The 26,441-nt window shown below is 40.0% G+C and overlaps 1 protein-coding gene across 1 annotated transcript; it reads left to right on the top strand.

The window, feature by feature from the left end:
* The first annotated feature begins 4,304 nt into the window (after positions 1-4,304).
* TXLNG (taxilin gamma) lies at positions 4,305-25,686 on the top strand. Its single transcript, XM_054066847.1, has 10 exons — positions 4,305-4,486; positions 13,299-13,608; positions 14,284-14,375; positions 17,703-17,873; positions 18,588-18,782; positions 20,143-20,262; positions 21,308-21,382; positions 22,125-22,217; positions 22,749-22,844; positions 23,831-25,686. Exons 1-10 carry the CDS (start codon positions 4,349-4,351, stop codon positions 24,149-24,151), a joined length of 1,611 nt encoding a protein of 536 aa, XP_053922822.1. The 5' UTR covers positions 4,305-4,348; the 3' UTR covers positions 24,152-25,686.
* The last annotated feature ends 755 nt before the right edge of the window (positions 25,687-26,441 follow it).

Here is a 26,441-nt window from a genome sequence, read left to right on the forward strand (position 1 = left end):
AGTTTAGTTTGGCAGGACCTGCCTTTCATAAACCCATGTTGTCTGGGCCTGATCACCTGGTTGCCTTACATGTGCTGTGAGATAGCACTCAAGATGACCTGCTCCATGACCGTCCCTGGCACTGAGGTCAGACTGACAGGCCTGTAGTTCCCCAGATCCTCCCTCTGACCCATCTTGTAAATGGGCATAACATCTGCCAATTTCCAGTCAAGTGGAACCTCCTCAGTCAGCCAGGGCTGCTGGTAGATGATGGAAAGGGTTTTGGTGAGCACCTCCGCCAGCTCCCTTAATACCCTGGGGTAGATCCCATCCAGCTCTATAGACTTGTGAATGTCTGATTGACCAAGCAGGTCTCTAACCATTTCGTCTGGGATCATTGGAGTTTTTCCCTGCTCCCCCTGCCTGTATTCCGGTTAAGGAGGCAATTTTTTAGAGGGAAAAATATTTTTATTTGCTTTAAATATGCCACTTTGTGATTTAACTTACCTCTGTGTGACAGAGGAAAACAAAGGACCCTGACTTTCATCATGTCTCACTTGTTACTGTCCTGAGCCAAGAACTCAGACTTTTCACTCTTGTCATACAAGAGTTTTTCCATGCCCTGAATAATTTGTGACAGTTTTCTATAAAGCTCATTTACCTTTGGAGTTTGTTTTCAGGAAGAGAGGTGCAACACATGCAACAAGCACGTAGGAGAGCGCACCACGCAGCTGACACATGCTGCTTTCATTTCCTTTATTACTCCTCCTCCCATTACTTGGTACTATGATATCTTGGTTTTTTTATTATTTTTAGCTGTATGTTCAGTCAGTACATGTTTGCAAAATTGTCTGCATTGGGCCCCAGGCATTTTCCCATTTAATTTTAGGATCCCATGAAGCAGAACAGTAGTAATTTGGGTTGTTTTGTTTAGTTGGTTTGCATTTTTCCATTTCCCTTTTGCCTTCATTTTCATTGTAGATTGGTTATCCTGTCAAAAGTAACACTTGAAAAATTACCGTTCCTACTCAGCTAAGTGGTGCAGTTGACACATCCGAGGGATGGGATGACATCCAGAGGGACCTGGACAAGCTTGAGAAGTGGGCCCATGTGAACCTCAGGGGGTTCAACAAGGCCAAGTGCAAGGTCCTGCATCTGGGTCAGGGCAACCCTGGTACCAGCCTCGAGAAGAGGATGCTCTGGGGACATTTTATTGTGTACTTAAAGAGGACCTATGAGAATGATGGGGACAAACATTTTAGCAGGTGCTGTTGTGACAGGACAAGAGGGAATGGTTTTAAACTAAAAGAGGGTAGACTTAGACTAGATATAGGGAAGAAATTTTTTACAATGAGGGTGTTGAAACACTGGGAAAGATTTTCCAGAGAGGTGGTAGATGCCCCATCCCTGGAAACATTCCAGGTCAGGTTGGACAGACCTCTGAGCAACATGATTTAGTTGGTGTCCGTGCCCAGGGCACAGGGTGTTGGACTACATGGACTTTAAAGTTCACTTCCAACCCAAATCCCTCTATAGTTCTATGATTCTATGTGGGGGAATAAAAACTTCATCTAAAGATCAGGATGATACCAAAAACTGTAAGCTTGTATTCGTCTTGAAATTAGCAATTGAATAGTTCTCAAAAGCATAGATTTAGGATGCATGGGAATATCATGGAAGGTTGGCAAAAAGATTGTAAACATGCTCAAGTGATCTGCAGCTGGAGTGTAGAAAAACACATATATCATACTAATAGTTGTTTAGTCTTGTGTGCTTGACAAGTAGAACATCTGCATTGAGATAACGTAGGTCTGTGATAGACTCGGAGGCACCCTATCTAACATGCTTGAGATTCCTGCACTGCTGTGGGAATGATCAAAGCACAAAGGTAAACTATACCTGCATGAATCCCTGATACACAGGGAAAAACAGCAGGTTCGGATGCTCTAGCAAGGACTGAGGTCTGCAGTGCCTCTGTTGCCACTTGTGTGCCTCCGCCTGGGTGCTGCTTTGGAGATACCCTGGTTTTCAAGGTAATGAAAATAAATTTACTCTTTGCATTTCATATGTGGTTTTGTGGTTGTTCCTGCATCCTGCCTGTGTCGGCTCACACAGAATGGAAGGAGAAAATAATTTAAGTAGGTGCTGCCCCACAGAAGATACTTTATTCAACACAAATATCCACTCTATCTATTCTCTGAAGTAACACGTGTTTAGGGAGGTTTAGAGTGATATTTTTACTGAGTATCATAGAATCATCAAATGGTTTGGATCGTAAGGGAACTTTAAAGGTCATGTATTCCAACTCTCCTTCAGAAGCAGGGACATCTTCAACTAGATCAGGTTGCTCAGAGCCCTGTCCAATCTGACATGGAATGTTTCCAGGGATGGGGCCTCCACTACCTCCCTGGGGAACCTGTTCCAGTGTTTCACCAGCCTCATTGTAAAATATTTCTTCCCTACACTCAGTCTAAATCTATCCTCATTTAGTTTAGAACCATTACTCCTGTCCTGTGACAACAGCCCTTACTACAAAGTCTGTCCTCTCCTTTCCTATAGGCCTCCTTTAAGTACTGGAAGGCTCTTATAAGGTCTCCCCACAGTAACTATGTACAAGAACATAGGGTTCCCCTTGTATTATGAAGAAGTCAAGTTTATTTCCCTGGAAAGCAGGAATATATGTATTTTCAAGATGTTTGCTTGCATCAGTCTTAAGTTATCCCACAGCTGTCCACCAGAAGACCAAGGCCCACATGTGCATGTGAAACTGACAGTAGGTTCAAAGAACTGCATGTGTGCCTCAGCGACTTCATTCTTTCCTTCTACATACATTGTCATCCAACATTGATCTGGACATATTGGAGAGCTGGACAAACCAGAGAGCTGGGCAACCACCAGCCACATGAAGTTTAATCAGGGCAAGTGCTGTGTTTTGCAGCAGTGACACGACAACCCTGGGTAAACACAGAGACTGGGGAGCAAGAGGCTAGAGAGCAGCCCTATAGAAAGGGATCTGGGGGTTCTGGTCGGCGGCAGGTTGATCACGAACCAACAGTGTCCCCTGGCAGACGAGAGGGCCAACTGTGTCCTGGAATGCGACAAACACAGCATTGCTAGCCAGTCAAGGGAGGCAATTGTCCTGCTCTACTCCACACTGGTGCGGCCCCACCTCAAGTGCTGTGCGCAGTTTTGGATGCCGCAGTATAAAAAAGTTGTAAAGCCGCTAGAGAAGTGTCCAGAGGTGTCCACAAAGTTGGTGAAGGGGTTAAAGGGGAAGCCATATAAGGAGTGACTGAAGTAATTTGGTCTGTTCAGCTTGAAGAAGAGGAGACTGAGGGGAGACCTCATTGGAGTTTACTGCTTCTTCACAGGGAAGGAGGAGAAGCAGTCACTGATGTCTTCTCTCTGGCGACTAATGTGCCAGAGATGGTTTAGGTTGGATAGTAGGAAAGGGTTCTTCACCCAGAGGGTGGTGGAGCACTGGAACATGTTTCCTAGGGAAGTAGTCACAGCGCCAAGCCTGACAATATTCCAGAAGCATTTGCACAATGCCCTCACATGCATGGTGTGAATATTGGGGCTGTCCTATGCAGGGACAGGAGTTGGACTCAATGTTCCCCGTGAGTCCCGTCCAACTCGAGGCATTCTATGATGCTAAGAAGCAATCCTCCGATCCTAGAGCAGCCTTCCCACTTGCAGGAGCCACACAGAGAGAAGCGAAGGGCTTGGCTGAGGTGAGGGGTGTAGCACATCGCGTGCCCACAAGAAGCACTTATGACTCAACGTGGTTTCTCCAGCCTAAGAAGCTGCTCTGCCTGCAGCGCCGGCCTCGGCTGCAGGGTCCAAAGCAATTGCTGGCCAAGCTTCCTTGCGCAACTCAGGTTCCCGACGGACGTCTGCTTAATGACACACGCAGCAACAGCGACGAGGCAGACGCCAACAGAGCTCGAGGCAGGGAAGGGACAAAGTTTCCTTCGGTGACCGGCTCTTCACAACGCCGCAGATGCACGCCCCCCCCCCCCCGCGCGGGACTACATATCCCGGCAATCCCCGCGGCAGTACCCTCAGCAAGCTCCGCCGGGCCACGGGCGCAAGGCACGCTGGGAAGCGTAGTCCGCATCCCTCCGGCGAGCTCAGCCACCGCGCCTAGGGAGGACTTCAACCTCCCACGAGGGGCAGGGCGCTGCGCAGTGATTGGCTGCCGCCGGGAGAAAGGGGCGGAGCCCAGCGCTACGACTGGCTGCCGCGGTGAGAAGGGGCGTGGCCCCACGCAACGATTGGCTGCCGCCGGGAGAAAGGGGCGGGGCCTCGGGGGAGAGGTTCCGGTGCCCCTCGGCCGGGCAGCTTGTTTGGATGCTGCCGTCACATCATGGCGACGCGCGGAGCGGAGGCAGCGCGCGGAGGAGGCAGCAGCAGCGGCGGCACCGCGGCGGCGCCACGGGCTCGGCGCCACAGCGGCGAGGAGGAGGACGAGGAGGTGGCGGCGGCCCCGAGCGGCAGCCCGCAGGTGAGCGCTCCCCGGTCGCTGCCGCCCTCGCTCCCCGCCTCTCCACGCGGCCTCCTCCGTGTGATCGCGGCGGGGCCGCCGCGCCGCCTCCCCCGGCACTGGCCCCGTTCGTTTGCAGCCGCGAGTTTGTGGCTGGGTCCCGGCATCCGGGGACAGGGGTGCTTTCCTTTCTCCCTCCTTCCCTCTCTCCGCCTCCGACCCCGGGGGGTGGGGCGGTCGCTGCCTGGCGCGCGCGGGGCTGGGGCGAGCGGCACGTGGCGCAGCCCGGTAGGTGTGTGTGTGGGGGGGTGAGGTGCGAGGACCCCCCTGCCTCCCCCGCCCCACCGCGGCGTGCTGAGAGGGCCCCTTTACCTCTGAAATAGAGATAAAAATGGCCTTTTATCTCTCTCTCTTTTTTTTTTTTAATTTTTTTTTTCCCCACTTGGGTGTCTCCGTGTGTCCTCGGTGATTTGTGGATGCCCCCCCCGTCCCTAGAAGTGTTCAAGGCCAGGTGGGATGAGGATTCGAGTGACCGCATCTAGTGGAAGGTGTCCCTGTCCGTGGCAGGGGGCTGGAAATGGATGATATGTAAGGTCTTTTCCCACCCAAACTACTCTATGATTCTACAGTCATTTCTGGTTGTTTGTCTGTGTAGGGAGAGCCTAAAATACTTGTACTCGGGCACCAAGTGGCAATGACTCGAAATGTGGATTGAATCATAGAATGGTTTGAGTTGGAAGGGACCTTAAAGCTAGTTCCAACCCCCCTGCCATGGGCAGGGGCACTTCCCACTAGACCAGCCTGCCCAAAGCCCCGTCCAACCTGGCCTTGAACACTTCCAGGAATAAGGCATCCACAGCTTCTCTGGGCAACTTGTGCCAGTGTGTCACCATTCTTGTGGTGAAGAAATTCTTCCTTATGTCTAGCTTAAATCTGTCCCTCTCCAGTTTATGCCCCTTCTGCCTAGTCCTATCACTACAAGCCTTTGTGAACAGTGCCTCCCCAGCTTTCTTGTAGCCCCGTCGGGTACTGTAAGGTCGCTATAAGGTCTCCTTGGAGCCTTCTCTTCTCCAGTCTGAACAAGCCCAACTCTCTCAGGCTGTCCTCGTATTGTAGGTATTCCAGCCCTCTGATCTTCCTTGTGGGCCTCCTCTGGACCTGTTTCAACAGCTCCATATCCTTCTTATGTTGAGGGTTCCAGAACTGGACACAATACTCTAGATGAGGTCTCAGAAGAGAGGAATAGAGGGGCGGAATCACCTCCCTCAACCTGCTGGCTGGCTGGCTATCTACCTATCTGTATATGTTAATATCAGCAATACTGTGTTTTATTCTACAGAATCATAGAATTGTTAAGGTTGGAAAAGACCTACAAGATCATCAAGTCAAACCATCAGCCCGAGAACTGTCTTGTTAATCCCTGTTCCGCTTTAGGGTCTCATCCGGTGTTCATCTATAAATTCAAAGTGGTGTTTTTTGTGGTAACTTTTTTCTGTGGTGTGAAGGATAACAACATCTCAGAAACAGTAGCTTTGTGGTGGTGGTTGGTTGTTTTGGCTGTTGAAGGGGCGTTTAAGAGGCCGTGGAGCTAGTTTTCCTCAATGAAAAACCATCTCTTCTGCTGTGTGTTTTCCAAAGTTTTTCACTCAGAAGTGGCTTGTAAGTAACTTTCCTGTCTGCTGTGGAAGCAGGTGATATTCAGGGCCAGATTGGGTGAGGCTTGGAGTAACATGGTCTAGTGGAAAGTGTCCCTGTCCAAGGCATAGGGGTTGGAAATGGATGATCTTTAAGGTGCCTTCCAACCCAAACCATTCTATGATGTTGTTTTTTAAAAGAAAAGCTTAGCAAACTAAAACTCCGTATTATTTCATATACCCACAGTCAAATGGAAGCTAATTTTTTAGAGAAGGTGAAATGTGACAGGGAGTGCTAGGGAATTTTTGCTTTTAACTTTGCAAATCAAAAATCCTTCAGCGATCCCTTGCATGTTTCCTTCCCCTGGCCTTGGTGCATGGGAGCTTCTTTATTTTTAGGTTCCTTGTGACCTGTTTGCACTGGGAATTCAGAACTTGTCTACCCTGCTTTTTCAGAAACTTATTGTGGATGACTAGAAAACTATTAGGTTTGTAGTAAAGAGGAAGTGGAACCTCATTGGCGGAAGTGATTCATGCTATATTAAATGTTTTCTTAATTAGAACCTGTCTCAGATGCTTGCCAGCCAGAGCTCTTGAAATGTGCAGGTCTCTGCCCTGCATGCAAGTGCACTGAAAGGTTCCGTTTAAGCTTTGGATTCCTCCAGTAATTTTTTTCCTAGAATTACCCGAAGTGTTCTTACTGTCTTAAGCTGAAGCAGGGAAGACATCTTTCTAATCTTTTTTCAGAGCACAGAGAAGAAAAATTATACAAAACCAACCTTTTTTTTTTTCCCCCCTTTTCCTTTGAGAGTAATTTTGAGGTAAATTAAGAAAACCTGTTTTTAAAAGTAGGAATGCCTTCTATGTCATGAGGTCATTGAAAGGCAGAGCAAGAAGCATGGAAAGAATAACTGAAAAAAGTAAGTAGGGGTCATATGAGAAACTAAGTATATGAGCCAATATCAAAGCCCATACCTTGAATGTAAGGCCAGTTCTGTTAATAGTGGAATTCTATAAACATTGACTCTGAATTGACTTTTACAAAGACAAAATGCAGATTTCCAAAGCAGATTTTCCTTAATCGTCTTCCTGCTGTGTTGAGACTTCTAGCCTTGCAGTGCTTTGAAAGTAATGATGAGCGATACTGCAGGTGCCTCAGCCCAGTATTTTGGAAGGAGATAAATGAGCGCATAGAACATAATTTTTAATGTAATGACAGAATGGGGTGAAATGTTTGTTGGAAATGACTTTCTGATCTCACAACTAAGACCTTTGCTCAGTGAGGAAGGCACCTCAGAGGCCATCACATTTTCAGAAAGCCATTATTAGTCTCCATGATCATTCAGGTCAGTGAGCACAGTATAGAGAAGTATTGCATGGAGAAATAATCTTGATGAGCTAGTTTGTGGTCACAAGCATCTGAATTATTGTGTTTAGACCAGTGGATGAAGGTGCACCTGCTGTAAAATTCAAACCCAAATTTTGTGACATCCCAAAATACCAATTTTTGTGGAGATGTCATGAAGAGAATTACTACTGAGAATTACTGATTTTTCAGCACAATACAGTTATGTTAAATGAAATCTTCCTGAGTTTCTGTGCTGAGGAAAAATGTATGACACGCACTTTCAAAGTAAAGTTTCCTGTGTTAGCAGGTAGAAGTAAATTGCTGAGGTGCAAGAAACCTAAAACATGTTATAATCCATAAACATTTATGATAAATATGACTTACCTTTTGCCACAAGGCTTTTTTTTTTTTTTTTGTTTTTTTGTAGTTGGTCAGGATAAGGAATGTAAGGCTTTTATGTCCAGTTGCACGTGCAATAGGTTAGAAAATGTAGTCAGTGGAACCATGTAAGTGGTCTTTCCTGGAGCTTCATGCTGAGCAAATAATTTGAGTACTTGCTTGTACATTTAGTTTGTCTTAAAATTGTGAGAATCTCGTATGTCCATATGTTTGTTTTAAAGCTTCCAGGATATTTTTTTGAGGTATTAGTTATTCCAAAGGCAGAGGTTATAAGAGTCTTTTCACAATACAGACCAAGTGTTACTGTGGGAAAGTAGAAGTTTTGATAGATTAGTGCTAGTGTTTGGGGTTTTTTTAGGCTAATTTGCTAACGTGGAGGAGAAAAAGGATGTGGTATAGCTTCTATTTATGATTTCTTTTAATAAGGTGTACAGAGAGGCGTTTTAGGGAAAAATTGAGTATGTGTGCACAGGAATATAAATGGGACTTTAGTACGTGTAATACCAGTAATAAGCACAGTGTATTTTAAGTAGCCCTGTATGCTACAGACTTTTGTAGGTACTAGAATAAAAAAATAAGTCCGTTCATGGTACATGTTGGCATGGTAGGGTAAGTTCTGCCTCAGTGTCTGTGTTGTCCTTCTGCGCAGTGTATGTTCCTGAAGCAGTACTGTTTGAAGTAAAATTGGTTTAGTCTCTGGTGATCATAGCCAGCTTCATAAATAGAATACCTGTCTTGTGCTCTCATCTTTCAGGGATGAAGTAAGGTAGAGTTTTCCTGATGTGCCACTTTTTTCATCAAGGTACAAATTGACAGAACAGAGCAGAAGGCTGAACAAAAACTGGGGTGAGCAGGAGTGGCGTTACCAGTAATTCTCCTATAGGCATTCTCAGGTGTTTGTAACTCTTCTCTTAAGTAGCTTGAAGATTATATGCTTATTCGGAAATGTCAGCATCTTGTAATAGCTGGTTTCATAGCTAGGTAGGTGGTGAGTATCTTGTTTTTAATAGCAGAGTTTTGAATTTCAGTAAATAATTTTGTGATCTTATGAAGTTGCACATTATCTGTGCAACATGCCCGTGTTTTTTTGCCTTTGACTGAAAGTGGTATGTAACAATCTAATTCTGTCATTCAGATTATAAACTACCTGCCATTGACACTGGTTAGAAGCTGGAGGTTGGTAGCTATCTGGAAGCTGAGAGAGCATGGTAGCAACTAGAAAAGGTAGCGGTGATTTCAGTAGAAGGTCTTTGGTATGGTGGTTTTGTTTTGTTTTTATTCAGTCAGTACTGAATCAGCACTATTATACAATGTGCTGTTGGAAGTGCTCTGTTCTGGCTGGAATGTTAAACTGGGAAGTTCAGTAGTATGATGAGCACATTTGAAAAGGTGGAGGTAACAGCTGGGGTTCTCCTGACCATTGTCTCTGTAAGGGCGGGTAATTTCAATGACACTGATGTGGTTTAGTACTTCTCAATGTGACATTATTATTGCTATACTCCGACAGGAAGCTTGATACAGATCAAATCTGAAACTATCTGTAGTTAAAGTATTTTAAGAATCAGTTTGAGTATAAGACTGTGTAGACTTTGGTTATGTTTTTAATATCTGAAGTGACAGCTAATGCAGAAGATTCCTTGTTAGTGATAATCGGGAAGTCATCTAGCTGTTTGTGGCCCTTGTCAGGCAACAACAGACTTCTCTGTTTAAAACCAAACACGTTCTCATCTAGGTTAAATACATTACTGTTCTAGTATTTTGTGCCACTGCTGTCAGTTTTGCTAGAACTTATGGACTGCAACTTGATAGAATTTAACTAGGGTTTGTTTTAGTTATTTTTGGTTTTATGTTACCAGATTGTTCTAGCTGCTGGTTGAACCACTTCTATAAATACGGTATTCTAACCTTTGGTCACCAAGTTTTAAATGTATTTAAGCTATGAAAATTGGATATTTTCACAAAAACTGTCTACTGCCACACTGAGTCTTGGTTTTGCAGGGAGCATGCTTGCTTGTCAGTAATCTTGGATGTGTTCGATGTTCAATAGAAAACCAAAGAAGATTGACAAGCTCTGTTTTTTTTTCACTGTCATTATTTTCAGATATATTTGAGATGTACAAGATGCTTGGACACAAACCTTTTTCTTCAGTTCAGTATTCTGATGGGTTATTTCTGCTTTCTTTGTTAGACTTGGAGAATGAGTCTGGATCCAATTCTGAGAATCCTTGTGGGTTTTTTTACAAAGGATAGAGAACACTCAGAGCTGAGAAATTGTCAGTAAAAAATTGGACTGACACCTAATTTGACTTCTACAAAAAGCTCTGCTGAATTAATGAGGTGGTGGTGTGTTCACTCTGTGAAACTTCCAGATGCTTTGGAATATGCATGTTAATTCCCAGCTCTAAATTGTCAGGTTTAGGTTACTGTGATGGTTTGCTAGTGGGGTTGGGCATTTTGGAACTTACTGGCCGCTTACTGTATGCCCCTGCCAGTAATTCATTTTCCCAAGAAACTGGAATTTTTTAGATGAAAGCTAGGGAATATCTCTGGGTTGTCTGAATTTGAAGCAATGCCATATCTGTGGTTAGGATAAGGTATTTTTTGTTTAGTTCTTTCTGTTCTGGCTGTGATTAGACTGACTTTTGGGTATGGTTTTCTTTTTTTTTTTTTTTAAAGTGACTCTCGTGCTTTGGCTTCTTTCCAGCCATTGTGTTTGCACGTCTGGTTGGCAGGATTGCTTATTGCTGTGCAGTGAACTGGGTTGAGGTACTGATCTGGCTATAAACTGTGTTGCACGAATGCTGCTGTTTGCACAACAGAAGCAGATATGAAAAAAAGGGAATGAAAGGGTAGCAATAGAGCAGTTTGGGCACTGCTGCTGTTCAGTGTGTAACCACAGCCAGTCAAGCCTTCTCGGCTTATTTGAGCTCTGGCAATTTTGTGCTCTGCTTTCAAAACAAAATTGATTCTGTTTATGGTTTTCAGAAAGTCTGGAAATACTAGGCCAAACCTGAAACTTTGAGTTTAGAGCAGACTTGCCCTGCCTTTTGAATAGTCCATATTTGATGTGATGGAAAAACTGCGGGTTTCAGCTGTTGTGTTGGTACTGCTGTTCTACTCTGGTATCCTATTGTGTTCCGATAACTCTGATCTTTCCTGCCTTGTCAATGTAATGTGACACAGTATCTTCAGCTTCTGTGTGAATCGTGGTTTTTAGTGAAGATCTGTGCTGTGGTTTAAAGCATTGGTACCTACAAAAAGTCTTAAGTGAGCTCTGCCGTTTTGAAGTCTCTTATCAAGAAGCATTTCTTGTTTGTTTTAACTGAGCCTAAACATGGGGCAGGGTGAGCCTTTCCCATGCCAATGGAAGCCCCACAGTTTAAGACAATCTAAGGAAGAAAAAAAAGCATTTTTCCAGCTCTAAAAAGTCAGCTGTTAAATGTTGAGGTTGGTTATTTGTTAGAGCAGTTTTATAACTACATTACCTTTTCAGGCAGTTATCAAGTACATGCTTGGAGATTGGGAACTGCAATGTGTTTGGTTTTGTCCATAAAGCAGATGCATCATTTCCACACTTGTAAAGAGCAGTGCAAAGTGAATCTTCCTAAACGAGTCAAAAGTTGCCCTATACAGATTATTTACAGCTAAAAGGCTTGTTGTCTTTCATGAAAGGTATTGTATGACTTCCATCTTCTCAAGAATTAATCTGGCTTAAGATAAGGTCTGTAGCAAGGAACTTACTTTAAGTATAGAGAACAACTCAGCTGTTGCATTAATATTGTAAAAAGAAAAAAGAATATATATCTATTTGCTTAATGATTTTTAAATAACACTTCCAAGCATGCTGAACAAATGAGAGGTTGAAATATATCTCATAATATATTATTAGTGTTGGCTGTGTTCCTTTGATGTTGGCTAATTTCTTTTGAAGAGGAAAACCATCCATCTGAACAAAATATAAAACCCAGTGCAAACTTCTGGCTTTAAAAAGTACATTTTTAATATTAAAATATAAGATAACCTGAAATTAATTCATACTTGAACAGCATAACTCTGCATATAAGCAAACGCTGGTTTTGTAATTGCTTTTGACTTTTTAAGGAAATATACTTTTCAGTGACAATAATTCAATGAGAATGATCATTTTGGCAGCAAAGTGTCTTAAGCACTGCCTGTCATACTTTTAATTATGCATCCACATTGTATAGTAGGAGTGCAAATGGACAGAAAAATACCTGATCACTTATAAGTATTTTCCTGAGTCCCAGCCTCTAGTGTAACAAAACAAAGTAAAAAACCCAAACACCTAACCAGGCACCCCTGAAGTTCTCATTGGTCTTAGATGTTTCTAGAAATTGATAATGTTGTTCTAGTGATTGAGAGATGAGCCTGGTAGCTGCTTAATATGCTATAGAGTGGTATCATCAGTTGTTGTGCTACAAAATATGGACATGCCACTGCAGTGTTAAAACAACTGGTGATGTTTAACTTTTTGGTTAAATGATTAAACATTTTTGGGAATTTAAGAAATGTTTCGAGAACGTTCTGTTTAATTGAGCAGAAATAATGTATTGTTAAAAAATCTTAGGTAGTTGGTTGACAAATCTGAAGCCAGTTAATGTTTATTTTTATTGATGATATCATAGACATGAATTTTCACATTTCAAAAATGGATGTGATCCTGGTCCTGTTTATCATTCTTGTTATAGCAACAGATTTTTTCCAATCACGAGCTGACAATCGTATTCAGCATTCTGATCAAAATATTTTAAATTCTTACCCTATCTATGGTATCAAAACAATGTATTTCAGTATACTCCTTACCAGGTTAATTTCTACTTCTCTTTTTCTTGAATTAAGTCCCTTGAATTATTTTAACACTGTTATCTTGTAGTTTTTATGGAACTAATATGTAATGAAGTTGTTTTTAATAATGGCATCCTACTGTTTTAATTTCTGTACATTGTTTTTCAAATAACAGTACATAAAGCTAGTTAAACTCTTGAGTTTCAGATTTAGTATACTTAGCGTTGATTTGAGAGATGCATTTTTTTTTATTTTTAAGAACTATGAGGGAGAATGTTTTCGTGTAAGATTGTGTGCTTTCACAGCTGAGATGATAGCTAATTAGTTTGGGAGCTTCAAAAACAGATTTCCATGTGAACTTTTAATTCCTAGAGTATAAACATTTTTGCAGTGACAAGATAATGAAGTAGTTTCATAACAGAGTAATATTTTGGGCTGTTCTGTGCTGTTTTCTTCATCAGTCTTTAGGCTCATTCTGTGTACAGTTATTTATATACCTGTCTTAACAACAGTGAGTATCAACTTGATCAACTTGGCTAACAGTGGAATTTTACCCTTATTTGTCTGTGCAAAAGAAAGGTGGAAGATTTCATTTGAAATGCAGTTGCTTGTGTGTTTACTTCCACTTCTTCCTTTCCCTCTGAAGTTGGTTGGTGGTGCAATGGAAGAAGCTGCATCTCAAGAGATGGGAATGAATAACCAGGATCAGCTGGTGAACAGCAGGTGCAATGAATTGTCCGATACAGCGTTGCAGCATGCACATTCCAACTGTTGTAGCCTGGAAAATATGGGTGCATTGGAAGAAGCTGAATATATCACAAAGCACAGAACGCACCCAGGGTCCATGTGCTGCTCTCAAGAGTCTCGTGAAGAGACTCCTGGGAGAGAAGCCCGTACTGATCCACCTGATGGCCAACAAGATCCAGAGAGTGAGAAACACAAAGAGAAAACTTTGGGTATGTTCTTTTTGGCGTTTTGATTTTTAAATAAAAATATTTCGTAAAATAGCGATGTATTTGCTCTGTCTTTGTCTCGGGTTTACTCTGTAGCCAAAACTTTTCATCTTTAACAGGATATTCTGAGAAAATGTGAGCTTCTGCTTAGGAAAAGACAGTTCTTAATGCATATGTAAGAATCCTTCAGCTGGTAATACTATTTTTATAGGAACTTTAATAATCAATAATAATAAAGATGTGATAATTACTAATCAGCTTTTTTAACTTTCCAGTTGTTGGATTAACTTTTAAATTTGGGATTGTGGTGTTTAATGCTACCAAAGCACTGCTGATATTTAAATACCAAAGGCTTATTAAAAACACTAGTGTGAATATCCTTTATTAGCAAAACTTAACCTTTTAAATTCCACTCTTTCAGATTTTTTTTTATATGTACTATTATAAAACAAAAATATTTTTTGCTCTCCAATTTGTGTCATGGCACATAGGCAAGACAAATTTATTCTTACTGGGATAACTTCCCATTTATCATCTGTTAGGATTATGCAACTATCAAACCACAGAACAACTTAACTCGCACTAATTTCTCATGGTTCTGTATTTTTATGTCTGAAGACAGGCTGCTTTTCTGCTATGTCTTTTTCTCAATATGGTTGTCTTTCATCCAATTCATAGGAAAAGAAGTTCTGTTATTAATGCAAGCCTTGAACACGCTTTCTACTCCAGAGGAAAAGCTGGCAGCTTTGTGCAAGAAGTACGCTGATCTGGTAAGTAATTTGTAAAGATAGCAGGAGTTATTCATGTGTTTAATATTAACTGTGGAATGCAAGAACTTCTAATACAGGACAGCTAACGATTTTGAATATTTCAGTGGTGGGAGAAAAGAAAAAAAAACCTCAGGCTTATGAGTATTGCTTCAGCCAAACTTGCATGTAGTTGTTTCACTTCTACATGACTGCCTAAATCCAAAGAAAAGTAGGTTATGATAACTTTTTCATAACTTGGTGTTTAAACATGACATTAGGATTAACAGAAAAGCTAAGAGTTTCTTTTAGGAGTAGTTATTTTCTTAGCTTATGTCTGTTGATAAAGCTTTTATGCTAGCATTTTACAGTTCATACCCTTCAGAATAAAGGGAAAGAACAGACTTTGGTATTGAGATTTGGTGAAAGAAACTTCAGTTATACTTAACTCTAGTGATTCTGGGGAGGTATGGGAAGTTTAAAAGATCTAGATTTAATTTTGTTTTGTGCTTTTCTGGTCATGCAAAGGAATGGATAGAAAAGTATATGTTTCTTCAGTAACAAGCCAAATAGGCAAAATGCTAGCCATAGTTGGTCATTGAGTGCATTCCCTAACTCAAATAGGAAACATAACTGGATTGCAAAATTGAAGGAGTGGGGAGAGGATCGTAAGTTTACTTTTCAGAATGTGCCTGGAGACAAAAATGCTTTTACTTGTTCATGTTGAGACAGGTACAAACAAGAATGGAAAGGCTGGAAATACTGTATGTTTTCTCAACATTTTTTTAGTTATAAAATGAATGTAAGACTAAAGAGAACTGAATAGCTTGACAGAAGCTTAATTTTCCATCTGTAGATGTCAAATATATAACATATGAAAATGTTTCTGAAAGTAATATAATGGCTACATAACGCGCCATCTTCTGAAATAATTTTATTTTTGCTTTGAGATTATTAATGTCTCCAGAGCTTTGAGGATGACCTAGCAGGTAGGCTTTTTTATTCAAAGGCAATACTAATTACATAACAATAGGCTTGGATTAGTTTTGTTGAGGACATTCCAAATCCTCCTTGGAGGTCTGTTGCATTTTTGCTTTGTTTTCCTTGTTCTCTCACAGGCTCTTGTTCCCATGAGTAAATTTCCTTCAAGACCAGTAGCTTCTCTAAGAAGTCTCTATCATTTAAGTGTGAACCAATAATACTTGCATAGTATAACTCAAGGATGGGGAGCCCCCCTAAGACTGAGATTTAATATTATGAGAGAAAAAGGCAGTAGATTAAATAGTTCCTATGAGCAGTTGCTTGTGCATGCGATGCCTTTTCTGTTTGAGCAACGGCTCCCATGTCAAATCACAGTGGTGCTGATGATGGCCTGCATGAGGAGCTAGGTTGGCATGAATTCCTTGATTCTTCAAAAAAAAAACCAGTCAGCGCTATCGTCACTTTGACTTGTCTTATTGAAGGAAAGATTTCAAAACAATTAGGGAATGGCTGGACCAAAGGAATTAAATTGTAATTTCCTTCAGGAAGCTTGGCGATCAGGAGAGGTGTGTTCACGTTATGTTCTCTCTCTCCCCCCCCTCCCCAGGATATCCATAGTCTAGGTAGAGTAAGCATTCACAGTCCATAATCACCATTCTAGAAAACCAGTTGTTTCCCCTGTGATGCTCAGAACTGCTGGGAATTCGGGTGGGCACTTGTCCACGTGTAACAGTAGCTCAGTTTTAGCTGATTTAGTCCTAGAGGTACTCTGTTCCCCTTGGAAAGTTCAGATTGGATCTAGTTGTGTTTCTTTTAAGTTGCATTCTTTTCTTCATGATAGTGGTGGTGAACCACTGGCATAGGTGTCAGTTTTAATGCCAGCAGAGGTTTGAACTGTTTATGACAGTGCACCTACAATGCTTTTTTTCTTTTTTTAAAGATTCATCATCTTTAAAGCTCACTGTCAGGTTTTTCAGTGGTGTCTCATGAAAAGGACTGTACAATAAAGGTAGGAATTCCTCTCTCCTGGCAAAAGATCTTCCACAATTTTTTTTTTTCTAATTTGGAATCTATCAGGAGATCAGTTTGTGATGCAGGAAGGTTTGCATCCTTGGTGATATCTCTTACACTGGCATACTTTTACAGGCCTGAAGTTTCATAGTTATGCAAACATCGCAGCCACTTGAAGTGTTTTTTTTCTGGCCACCCAAGAAAAGGGCTTTTTATGTTTAGATATCAAAATATTCCCTTAACATTCCTTTTCTCTAAACTAGATTAAATATATATTTAATTTAATGTTGTCATGGAGAGGGCCTAATTTATTTGTTCTTTCTTCTGTACTACAGCATTATTTTGAGCTCTTTCAGAAAACCAGCATTGTATTCTTCTCTGTCATGGTGATGTTCCTCGTTACCAGCCTTCTCTTCCTGTGGTGTCCTGAGGCTGAGACACTATCTAATAAGGAGCAGTGTTACACTTAACATTGTTACCTTCCTTACAATAGAACAAACTCTAAATAATATGGTTTCTCGGGGAGCCCAAAAATCACATATAATGGAATCTGCTTTCAACTAGGTATTAATGTAAGAAATTCTATTCACTGGATATTCAGAGAATAGATATTGAGGTCAGCACTGTATATGAAGTTTAATGCTATCATCTACCACCCAGGCAGCCTAAAGGAAATAAACCAAAAATTCTGCTTCAAATGGTTGAGACTACAGATCTCTGAAGTAGTCAAAGTCTGGGCTGTATGCTATTTGTATTATAGTATTTAATAGTATTTGTCAGGGCTGCTAGTTGTGTCTTTTCCTTTCTGAAATACCTTAGCATTTTAAAAACTTGTATCAATTACTGCTTCCTTTGGCAGGAGCTTCCGCTGACAAGAAGGAGCTCTGTACACCCACTCTGGGGGTTTCTCTTTTTGATAGTAAAACCAAGACCTATTGGATAAACAGCTGTGTGTACCTTACAGATAAGAGTTTAAAAAGTTGTGACTTGTTGAAAAGCTACTCTCAGCTGTCTTTTAATTGTATCTGCCACATATGTGTTTCTCAGGGCTACTCCCACCCCTCAGGGCTACTCCACCCAGTTGAATGCAAGCTGATAGCCCATGGTCACAGGACCACGGTCCCTGTTCCTCAGAGGCAATTGCTTAAGTTGGAATTTGTATATTTTTGTCTTGTCCTTGTGCATTTAGTATTGTTTATAGAATGATGGGAGTTTCTCTTTAAGATCAACTTGGGAGTCTTAATGAAATTATTTGACTTCCTTGCTTTCATCTGAAATGTTTTTGTTCAGTCTGCTCATCTAGGTGCATAAAGGTAGTTTCACCTATGTTCATTTAATAAATATACTCTCTAATGCTAGTTGGAGGAGAGCCGGAATGTTCAAAAGCAGATGAAGATACTGCAGAAGAAGCAAGCACAGGTTGTGAAGGAGAAAGTCCACTTGCAGAGTGAGCATAGCAAGGCCATTTTGGCACGTAGCAAACTGGAATCTCTCTGTCGGGAGCTTCAGCGTCATAACAAGACTTTGAAGGTTAGTTTATTTGCATGAATTACAATGCCAGTGGTGATGGAAATCTTCCTCACTTTTTACTGCTTAAAATCAGGACTGCTTCTTTTTGCTTACTGCTTTGCTTATTGTCCATTCAGAAGGTGAGTGGCATGTGGCATAAGTGTACTTGATCTTTGAGGTAAAGAATACGGGGAAGGTTCAACTTGCTAATTTCCCCCCTCAAACTAGTTCATATTACTTGCAGTATGTGATTTTGTTCCATTTGTTTCTGGGAGCAGTGCTGCTGACTGCTGGAAAAAATAGCACAAGTGAAATAACAGCAGCATGAAATGGCAGGGTATCAAAAAACGGCTTAATTCTGTCAGAATATAATGGATGAGAGTGAAGTGGAAAAGAGCCAAGAGATTCTTATCTGTGTTCACTGTAGGAAATTTCATTATAGTATCCATGCTGGTTTTAACATCTGGGTAAATCTTAGGCTTGCAAAGGTACTCATGTAGCATCTTGTAATACGAGCCCCTGAGTAATAGCGGTAGTACTAAGAACAAGATTTCTTTAAATTTTAAATTTCTATATTCTTTGTTTCATGCATTTTATATGACTGTGGCTTATATTAATGCTAGCACTCTAGAACTTGAAACTGTACAGAAGTGAATTATTATCATTGTTTCTGACTCAAAAATGTGAAAAATGTTTATCATTTGACTTGAACATGTTAATATTCTCTCATAAAAGGAAGGAAACATTCAGCTAGCGCGTGATGAAGAAGAGAAACGGAAAGAAGCAACTGCACATTTCCAGATTACGCTGAATGAAATAGAGGCTCAACTGGAACAACATGGTATCCATAATGCCAAGCTCCGTCAGGAGAACATTGAACTGGGGGAAAAGCTGAAGAAACTCATTGAGCAGTATGCACTGCGAGAAGAGGTGCTTATATTATGCTTCTAATGGGATTCTGTTAGTTCCTTGCCTGTAAGGATTAGATACTTATATAAAGGGGGAAAACCCCTAATATTTAGAGCCATCCTATTTATATTTAAAATTATTCTATTTACTTTATTGTTCTATTCTTTAACGTGAAAAAATTAAGTAACTGTTTGGCCTACTGCCTGCCTGTCCTGTCTGGTTTTGCATATCTACATTCAAGATGCATTGGAAAAAATCTTTCCTAATGAAAGCTGTCAAATGGAAGTAAGTTGTCCAGAGATTGTGGAATCTCTGTATTTAGAGGTATTCAGACCTCAGTAGGGCAAGGTGTGGGCAACCTGATCAGACGTTGAAGTTGACCCTGGTTTGGGTGGACTACATGGCTTCCAGAGGATTTTTCCAACATAAATATGTATTAATATTTGAAGTTCTTCACATTATACTGGGAGGGGGTAAAAGAGTTATTCCCAAGTTATTTGTTTTGGCTCATTAAGGTTGGGTGTTTTGGGTAAGCTCCTTTGTGTATGTAGCTCTTGTTGTTAGAGGACCAAAGTAAGCTCTTGTGCTTTAAGAATCTGTTTGGACTGGTGTCATGGAAGTAACAGTGTCGTAGGGCTAACGGAGCTAGCTTTAATTGGCACCAGAGCTAGCCAGTCTGAGCTACTGTAGTGGAAAAGAGCCAATTGTCCTTGTCAAAGAGAACTAAGTTTCAAGGAGTTTAGTTTGCTAGTTCTGAGTTGGCAAATGAGGTTTGGAGTATAATTTCTCAGCTTTTTGTTTTAAATGTGGATCAGTTAAAAAGCTCTTTGTAGACTAGTTCCGTGCCTTTTGCAGTTGTGGAATGTTTCGATCTACCATGACATAATTTGAAGAAGAGAAAAGGCAGGAAGCTGCCTTGTGATAATTTACAGATGGAAGTAAGACTGCAAAATTCAGTAATTTGTGGAATTTCATCAGCTGAATAAACTGTTGTTGCAAATTTTGCTCATTTTGAGCTTTTTTTAATTGTGAGGACTAGCACTTTTAGAAGTAACAAAGTGCAATACAGGTTAGAGGTAGATACGCCAACTTGAGAAGAAAAGGATGTAGACTCCTTGTTATAGGGTTTTTTAAATGTCTGCTGTGAAGTGATGGTCCGTGTTGTGCCAGTTTACTAAAATATCTGGCTTCCATGAAGGACAAAATAGCATAGTTAATAATATGTGGAGATAAAGGGAGAATAAAAGGCATGTAAAAGTCTTCTGCTGCTTTCTTTTGCATGAGCCTTCCAAACAACATGCATTTCCCCAGACATGTACGCTCACCTTAACTGCTCAGTGGACTGTTTGTTTGACTAATAGGATTTTCTTTCTTCCTTTAGCATATTGATAAAGTGTTCAAACATAAAGAACTACAGCAGCAACTTGTGGATGCCAAACTTCAGCAAACTACCCAGCTTATTAAAGAAGCAGAAGAAAAACATCAGCGAGAAAGAGAGTTTGTAAGTGAATTATATGTATGTTAAAAGAAATATCAAGTCCCACCAAACCAGATTTTTCATGATTTAAAGCAAATACAGAAAATTGAGGAGTCAGTCTTTTGAAAGTTAGGCTAGATTTCAACAGTGAGACTGAGGTGTAAGTTTTGTGCATGTATGGTACCACAATACTAATGTCCATATTTACAGGCAAGTGATGTTTTGCATTTTCTCAGCAAATATGCTGGTATAACTTTGATTTTTCTTAGGTTGGGAAATATCTTGAGGTGAAAAAGCAAAGGTACTTTCTTGTAGCCAAGAGTTGTAACTTCTGGTTTTATGCTATAAGAAATAACAAATGCAGAAGGTAGCATATGCTCTTCTCAACTATCTGTCCCCAGAACTCGGCCAGATGTTTTATTTGTGTGTTGATAATAAGCAATTTACTTGAAGTCTTCCAAGACATTTGCTTTCAATTAAAAAATACTGCTTAGGTGAAGATTACTTATTTTTTTATGCTCCTTAAGTATTTTTAACCTCTAGGCAAAAGCCTTGTTTTTCCTGTGTAGTTTCAAAATGATCATCCAGCGTTGGATTGTTCTGTATATTTAAAACGTAATTTTGGGATCATAAGGAGATGAAAATCACTTCAAAGGCAAACCTACAAAATGGTGTCAAGTTGAAGCAAAATCAGTTTGGACTAGTCTGTAAAGGTAATATTAGCAACTGGAGAAATGGAGGTGGAAAATGAGAGGTTACGAAGAAGTTTAAATTACATACAGTTTGTTAATGAACGACTCCTATAAATTAGCAGTTCCAGCTTGCTACAGAAATAGAAACATTGACTCATGCTACCAATTAGAAAGATGTCTCAATAAAAATTTCTGCACGCCAGCACATGCTTTCAATGATATATATGAAAGTATAGTAATAATAAAACCCATGTGAGAAAACGTGTTTGAATGGCCCTTAGGTAATGTTAACCTTTGTTAATTTTTCATCATAGATCAATGTAAGCCATTCTTGGGAGTGCTTTCTTCATTTTGTGGCTTTTTGCGTTGTTTTTTAGCTGCTAAAAGAAGCTACTGAATCCAGACACAAATGTGAACAGATGAAGCAACAGGAAGCTCAGCTGAAGCAGCAGGTATCCTTTTTAATAGTCACCAATAACAGTTGTTCCAAAAAGAAAACACCAAGAGATTTGTGATTGTCATGAATGCAGCATATAAAAAAACCTACATGTTATCATTCATCAGATGCAATACACTACTTGTGAAAAGTACTTGGTATTTTTTTAATTAAGTCTTTAATTTAATTTACAGTAGGTTATTTCAGTAGTGAAGTATAAATTGTAAAGACTTGGCATTTTGTACTAACTGTTTAATACATCTAGAGAGTACTGTTACTGGAAGCTGCTAAACATGGAATTGCTGGAGTTAGTACCCTTTTAAACTACTAGTGTTACTGCTACAAAGGCTAGAATATAGGAAAGCCTGAGTTGTTAGTTTTGGCTGTCCAAGGTGGAAAGGTAGGTCTTCCCCAAGTTTATTTCACTAACAATGTGCTGAATTTCCTGTATATGTATATGTTCACAGATTTTGGGGGGGGGTTCAGTGGGAAGCAAAAATGAGATATTGATTAGCTGTGATGTCTTTCAACATATATTAAATATAATATCCTTTTTACTTCTCCTTTATATATAACTTGAATAGCATGTTTTCAGACAAGGTCTGCATATTCCTCAAATGGAAATCATAAGATAGTATAAAAAATGGTAAAAAGAAGCATGTCGTCTGCTATATTGAGTTTAATTTTGCCTTGTAACGTAATATTTTTATATTTATATACAGCTGTTCAGACTGATGTTCCTGCCTCTTTTCCAACAGCTCTCTCTTTATATGGATAAATTTGAAGAATTCCAGACTACCATGGCAAAAAGTAATGAACTCTTTACAACCTTCAGGCAAGAAATGGAGAAGGTACTTGTAGGATCTCTTAGTTTGATAAAAAGTAAGATAAAAAGGCATGCTGTTACTGGGATGCATTTTAGCTTTTATAACAGTGTTTGTCTTCTGAAAATGTATGGAGTATTTTGATATTTAATGTGGATCATAAGATAGAGTATAATTTGTCATATTATGGAAGAGAAATGTAAATCTGTTTTTTAACAGGCTTGCATAATATCTAAATCCCAATTTCAGTATTTTCTCGAAGTCATACATTATTTTCTGGTCTTTTTGGCTTTACTTAAGTTTTAAAACTTCTTTTCGTGGAGCTTTTTGTTAGTTGTACTCGAAGGTCACTAGTCTGTTTCTTTTAAGAATCTACCTTGTTTCCTTTGAATGAAGAATCTGTATTTGGGGGGTTGATTTTGTGCACGAAGACTTCTCTGTAAAGTAATGTGTTGAAAGTGCCTTGGAAAATAATGCTAAGAAGTCAAATTACTCATGTAAACCTACCTACATTGCAACACAAGCCACAAAATTGAGTCTTTTATTTATATTTTGTAGATGACGAAGAAGATTAAGAAACTGGAAAAGGAAACCATAGTGTGGCGTACGAAATGGGAAAACAACAACAAGGCTCTTCTGCAAATGGCTGAAGAGGTAATTATCTTTTAAGCAGTGGTGTGGCAAAACCAGTCTGTGTCCTAGAGAAATTCCATACAGTTTTTCAGTTTTAGAGAATTGGAAACAACACCCAGTAGCCTCTGCTTGGATTGTTTTCATTGGACTTGGAAAATGAAAAGCTGTTATAAATCTAAACTCATGATGCAAGAAGTTCAGCCTCATCTTTCCTTGGATACAGTTTAATTGGTGGGATAATGTACATTAAATCATACAAGCTGAATGAGTTGACTATTTGATATGTTCAGCAAAGTTCAATCAGTGCTGCAATGGAACTTATTTTAAATCTACAAGACTGATGTGAAGGAAATAACACTTGCGTTAGGGATCAGTTACTGCATTGCTGCTGCTTTTGAGGTCATGAGGTGCCATTACTTAATTCTCGGTGAGCAAGAGAGGAGCTAAAGCACAGGTATAGGTATAGAGGTCTATCTACGCTGTCTGATGTCTTGGTCAAGTATGGTTGTTACGACCTTGTAAAAACATGATAGGTCATATAGGTTCTGCTATAGCACTGCTTAGCTTTCTCCTTTTAAGGAGCCAGGTAGGAAAGCCATGAGCATGGTATCTTCTGACCTGGATTCTGCTGCCGGAGTGTAGATTTCTCGCTTGTGTGCCTGTCTGCTCCTTGTAGTTGCCAGTATTTGGGTTGTAATTGACAGCTTTATACTTCATATCAGAATTCTCACCGATACACAGCCCTTCCTTGCAATTATCATTATGTAGTTATGCAGTTCTCATTGCTTGTTTATAAAGATGTCTGCTGCTACTCTCTTGGACAAATCGTTTCAAGTGTAGTGGTCAAGTATTCTGAACAGATTTGCTCTAGTGCAGCTGGAATTTAACCTACTGGATTAACTAAGACTTAATAATCAGGATGAAATTAGTGGTCGTTCTTCTCATTAATTTCAGAAAAAGAAAAAAATACTTGCATCACAGAGCTTTTATTTTCTTTTGTACTTCAGAAAACAGTAAGAGATAAAGAATACAAGGGCTTTCAAATAAAACTGGAGCGTTTGGAGAAGCTATGCAGGGCCCTTCAGACAGAAAGGAACGAGCTGAATGAGAAGGTGGAAGTCCTTAAGGAGCAGGTTTCTCTCAGAGAAGCAGATGTGGATCTAGCTGTGCAAGTGTTGCAGTCCTGCACACTCAATTCCCATGAGGAGCTGGGAACTCCTACTGACATGGAACCAGGAATCCAACCTGATGTGGAATCGTGTGCGGCAAATAGTTCTGAAAAGACTGTCTCAGCAAGTCCTGTTCCTAGCACTGAATCTGTAGACTAAAATGAAGTGTAAACACTGTATTGAGAGATATATTTTGTGTATAACTTTCTCTGTTGGTGGTAACTATTTGGTTTTGTGGTGAAATTTTCTTACTTTTTCTACCATATCTGTATTTTCTTAGAACTACTGGACTTATGTGGTACAGGAAGCTGCATAGCAGCTTTAAATAGCTTAAACTATAAATTTTCCACAACTGTGTTGCACATCTGCCTCATTTTTTAAAAGAAAATATTTTTCCATAAAAGGATGCATGTGCGTTTCCTCCCCACAACACATCACTGTCATGGAGGACCGTGTACAGATATAACATCGTTCTGGGGAAAATAGTGACAGTGTGTCACTTCTTTTTGGTTTAAAGAACAGCATTCTGGTTTTGTTCATTGATTTGCCACTCAGTATACTAAAGATTACCAATTTTCCCAGTAAATTTATCTACACAAGGGTGTCTAATGGCCAGTAAAAATGTCAGCTTTCCCCTCTAGTATGTTTTCATATATATGAATGAAAAAGTAAAGGTTTAGAATACAGTAAAAAATACATTTAAAGGGTTTTATGTCCTTTGTGGTATGAAAAAAACAGCTTTGAAATACATAAAGTTGCAGCTGGTGAAACAGGGTGTACAACTTTTTGCAGATTTCTCAGGGTTGTGTTGTAAAGGTTAGTTTGGACTATTTGCCCTACCTGTGAACGTGCTAAATATAAATGTGTGAGAAAATGTACAGCAGCGTTACTGAGTGGAATTTTGCAGATGTGTAGCCTATTGCACAGGCGTTGGTCATGTTCATCCCTCTTAGCTGCAGTGTGTCCATTGCATGGTTATCCTGACTACAGAAGTCCACTACTGTCTAGACAAATCTCTGGATTATCTGAAGGGCTGGGAAAATAGACATTCACTGCCGGAGGTATGGAAGACATGAGTCTGTGGCATATAGACTTTCTCTGACAGCCTTGTATGCAATGTATGTAAGCATTAGTCAATTGAACACACAGATTCAAATACTTTCCCTGGAGTACAATGTGGAGTTTCTTGCACACTCAGCCTCGAAGCTGTACCAGTTGGCAGAGTGCCTTCCCAGTTAGGTTATCTGGTAAAGATGGTACTTCAAATTTTTACACTGACTACCACACACAGAGTTTCATTATTAACCTTAAAACATGTAGTCTTTTCCTAGAAAATTTGCTATTCATATTTTGACTTCCTTTTCTGAGAGAAACTAGGACCAACGTGTATTTTATGGCAAGACAAGGTGTGAAATAACTACAAGCTACCCTTAACTGTAGTTCCCATGTATTTACTTTCTAGTTTTGGTTGTTGTCATTTTAAGAAACACGAACACGTGGTAGCCTTTTCTGGTACTTAAAAGTTCTTTGCACTTACTTGGGAAGGATTTCTGGAATCAAGCACATCTCTAATGAGCTTCCCACCCTCACTGCCCTTGACAGTTTAGTAGCTAAATTACTTGAATGTTCAGGCTGCGCTGAGCTCCTGATCCTTTGCCTGCAGTAGTGTACATTGATAATACGTAGCTGTCTGTGAAAGAGAGTAAGGTTATGTAAAGCCCGGCAAATGTGTTTTAGCTCATACGATTGAGAGCAACTGCAAAACTGACATTTCTTAAATTACAGAGCAAACGAGAAGCTGGCCATCTTTCTCCTCAATTTGTGCGGGTTTTGTGTTTGTGGTCCAAGCACAGGGCAGGCATGAAAAGAAGGTAGCGATGAGCAGTCAGTCAAGTTAGACTCAGAGCTTTGAAATGTTAATCATGCTAACCATATGGCATAAAAAATACAGGAAAGGAGTTTCAGATTCACTTTTCAAATTACTTGCTTTCTAGAACCAAACTGTTTAAAAAATAGTTGTTGTAAGAACTGGTTTTCAGCTAACACTTAAGTGTGAAGTAATTTTCCTGAGGAAAAGTGAAAAACTTTGTATCTGATGCATCGTGCCCTCAGCAAGGTAGGACATGCAGTTTTCTATTTTTACAATTTATTATTTGAACATTTGTATCTTTAACAATTCTTTCTATATGGAGGCAAGTGTGAATTTTTGGACCCTGCTGCAAGAATATTTTCAAGGGCTTTTAGAGACATGACAGATGTATAGAACAGCAATACAACTATATTTGTTACTGATTTAATATGTAAATGAAGCAGAATGTCCCAAGTGAAAGGCTTTTAAAACGGGGATATCATTTCTCTTTACCTTTAACCATACCCATTATTGTATAAACTTATCTGGCCAAGGTGAGCTCTACTTTGCTTCCCAAAACCAGTCAATACAGGTTCATGC

The sequence above is a fragment of the Cuculus canorus genome, chromosome 1 (assembly GCF_017976375.1).
Source record: "Cuculus canorus isolate bCucCan1 chromosome 1, bCucCan1.pri, whole genome shotgun sequence".
Lineage (NCBI taxonomy): Eukaryota > Metazoa > Chordata > Aves > Cuculiformes > Cuculidae > Cuculus > Cuculus canorus.

Coding starts and splice junctions, on each gene's coding strand:
- TXLNG (XM_054066847.1), top strand. CDS start 4,349: ATGGCGACGCGCGGAGCGGAGGCAGCGCGCGGAGGAGGCAGCAGCAGC. Junction 17,874..18,587: donor GTCATAACAAGACTTTGAAG/GTTAGTTTATTT, acceptor CTCTCATAAAAG/GAAGGAAACATTCAGCTAGC. Junction 22,845..23,830: donor TTCTGCAAATGGCTGAAGAG/GTAATTATCTTT, acceptor TTTGTACTTCAG/AAAACAGTAAGAGATAAAGA.